At 57.9% G+C, this 2,440-nt stretch overlaps 1 protein-coding gene across 1 annotated transcript in view; it reads left to right on the forward strand.

Annotated features, from left to right (window-relative positions):
• The window catches only part of LOC104625463 (glutamate receptor ionotropic, NMDA 2C-like), a gene marked incomplete at both ends in the record, with an annotated part of 2,858 nt that extends 675 nt beyond the window's left edge, over positions 1–2,183 (forward strand). Inside the window, 4 exons of the mRNA XM_010293093.1 lie at positions 459–573; positions 1,147–1,358; positions 1,485–1,653; positions 2,030–2,183. Of these exons, the coding sequence (XP_010291395.1) occupies positions 459–573; positions 1,147–1,358; positions 1,485–1,653; positions 2,030–2,183 (650 nt within the window). The remainder of the gene's footprint in view (positions 1–458; positions 574–1,146; positions 1,359–1,484; positions 1,654–2,029) is intronic.
• Between the last annotated feature and the right edge of the window lie 257 nt (positions 2,184–2,440).

Consider the following 2,440-nt stretch of genomic DNA (forward strand, 5'->3'; position numbering starts at 1 on the left):
GGGAGGAGGAGGGTGGAGCTGGCAGGCAGGAGAGTGATGCTCGCTGTGGGCTGCAGCTGGTGGTCCATGCCTCTTGGCCGGGTTTCTCCTGGAGCATCTCCCCAGAGCAGCCCTTGCCTTTTCCTGTGCTTCTCTGCAACCCGGCACCCATGGGGGTCTCGGGGTGTGGGGGGGTCACAGCTCTGCTTTGCAGTACAGACATGGCACCTCAGGGCAGCTGTGGCAGTCTGTGCATCCTCAACCCTGCAGTGGTCCATCCTTGGTGCCTGCTTGCTGGCAGGGCTTTCTCTGGCTCCCTGCTGCCCCTTGCGTGGGGGATAAACCTGGTCCCCAACTCTCAGCCATGGGAGTCTCTCCATGGGACCTGTGGCAGCCCGGCTGGAGGAAGAGGAGGAGGAGGAGGGCTGTATGGGGCTGGGCTGCACAGCCAGGGGCTTATGGGTGCTCTGTTCCACCAGGCACCTCCTCAACGTGACATGGGAGCACAGGGACTTCTCCTTCAACGAAGGCGGCTACCTGGTCAGGCCCACCATGGTGGTGATCTCACTTAACCAGCACCGGCTCTGGGAGATGGTAGGACCCCTGGACCCCCTGGGATGGGCACACCGGGGAGGGTGAGCTTGGGACCATGCGCAGGCTGGAGTCTCACCCTGGGGCAGGTTGTCCCATGCAAAGCCCATGGCTGGTACCAAAAGTACCCATGATGACATGGTAGGGCTTCACGGCAGTGCCGGACACCAAAGCTCTACAAAGAACTTGGATTTTTTTTCCCTGCAATTTGTCTGAAAAGTTCCAAAAGAGGCAAAAATGCAGCTGCCCACCTCTGGAGAACAGCAGACAAACACCTAGATCTGAAACAAGCGCAGAGAGGTTTTTTTCCTAGTTTTAAAGTATTTTGGGTGAAGTTTGGCCAAGTTTGTGCTCACCCAAGCCTGGTGCTTAGGCCCCAAGAGGAAACACCTCGCCCCATGGTCAGTGGGTGCATGGTGAAAGGGATCGTGAGATGGGTCTCACCAGGGCTGAGCTCCAGCCTTATGATGCTCTGGAGGAAACGAGCCCCAAAGGTGTGGGGAGGACGGACACAGGACCCCGTGTGATCCCCAGAGCCCCTCACCGGGGTGATGATGCACTCTCTCTTGGGCGCAGGTGGGCAAGTGGGAGAAAGGCATCATCCACATGAAGTACCCGGTGTGGCCCCGCTACGGCTCCTTCCTGCAGCCCGTGGCTGATAACCGCCACCTGACGGTGGCCACATTGGAGGAGAGACCCTTCGTCATCGTGGAGAACACGGACCCCAGCACCGGGGTCTGCGTGCGCAACACCGTGCCCTGCCGCAAGCAAACCAACTCCTCCCAGAGGTGAGCAGCGAGGATGGAGCGCAGCAATTTTGGCCACTGGTCCCTGGGCATGTGGTGTCCAGAGGGCATCAGGGTGCTCAGAGCATCTTTGGTTGGTCCAACCCATTTTTCCTGGTGTGGTTTCAGTGGCGATGGCCTCGTGGATCCCTACACCAAGCTGTGTTGCAAGGGCTTCTGCATCGACATCCTGAAGAAGCTGGCCAAGGTGGTGAAGTTCTCCTACGACCTCTACCTAGTGACCAACGGCAAACATGGCAAGATCGTCCGTGGGGTCTGGAACGGCATGATTGGTGAGGTAGGGGTGGGCATGGCTCGCACCCACCTTCGGCCTTCCCCGGGGGGCTCCGCTCGCTCAGGGCATGCCCTGGCCTGGGGCTTTCCTGGTGGGGCAGGGTCAGCGTGTCTGCAGTGGGACTCTGGGCAGGGGACAGCTTGGCATGAGCTTATGGGCAAGGCTTGGTGGAGGAGAACAAGGAGGGAGTCAGCTGAACATTTATGACCCCACAGCTGGTTGTGTTTGTGTCACTGGTCATGTGAGAAGCTAGTATTTTTTTTAAAAAGACAAAAGTTAAGCTTGGAAATGCTGGAGATGAGGAGGTGCCTGGGGAAGGTGGTCTGGGTCCCTCTGCCTGTCCATCTGCCCAAACTGAGACCACCTGCCTCTTCCCCAGGTGTACTACAAGCGCGCGGACATGGCCATCGGCTCCCTCACCATCAACGAGGAACGCTCCGAGATCGTGGACTTCTCTGTGCCCTTCGTGGAGACGGGCATCAGCGTCATGGTGGCCAGGAGCAACGGCACCGTCTCCCCTTCTGCCTTCCTGGGTGAGCCGTGTGTCCCTCCGTCTGTCTGTAGGTTCATCCCACGCTTCCGACAAATGCAAATTAGAAATATTGTTCGGTTTTAATAACTTTTAAGAAAAAAAAAGTCTAAGTCATAAGGGAAGGAGATTGTGCTGCCGGCTTTGCGGCTTCCGCCTCCCCTTGCCTGAATAATCCTTTTATTATGGAGATGGAGGCTGGGATCGGTGGTTTCCTCCTCTTCATTACTCGTGTGGAGGAGGGAGGATGGGGACACGGGG

The sequence above is a fragment of the Phaethon lepturus genome, unplaced genomic scaffold (assembly GCF_000687285.1).
Source record: "Phaethon lepturus isolate BGI_N335 unplaced genomic scaffold, ASM68728v1 scaffold28570, whole genome shotgun sequence".
Classification (NCBI taxonomy): Eukaryota; Metazoa; Chordata; class Aves; order Phaethontiformes; family Phaethontidae; genus Phaethon; species Phaethon lepturus.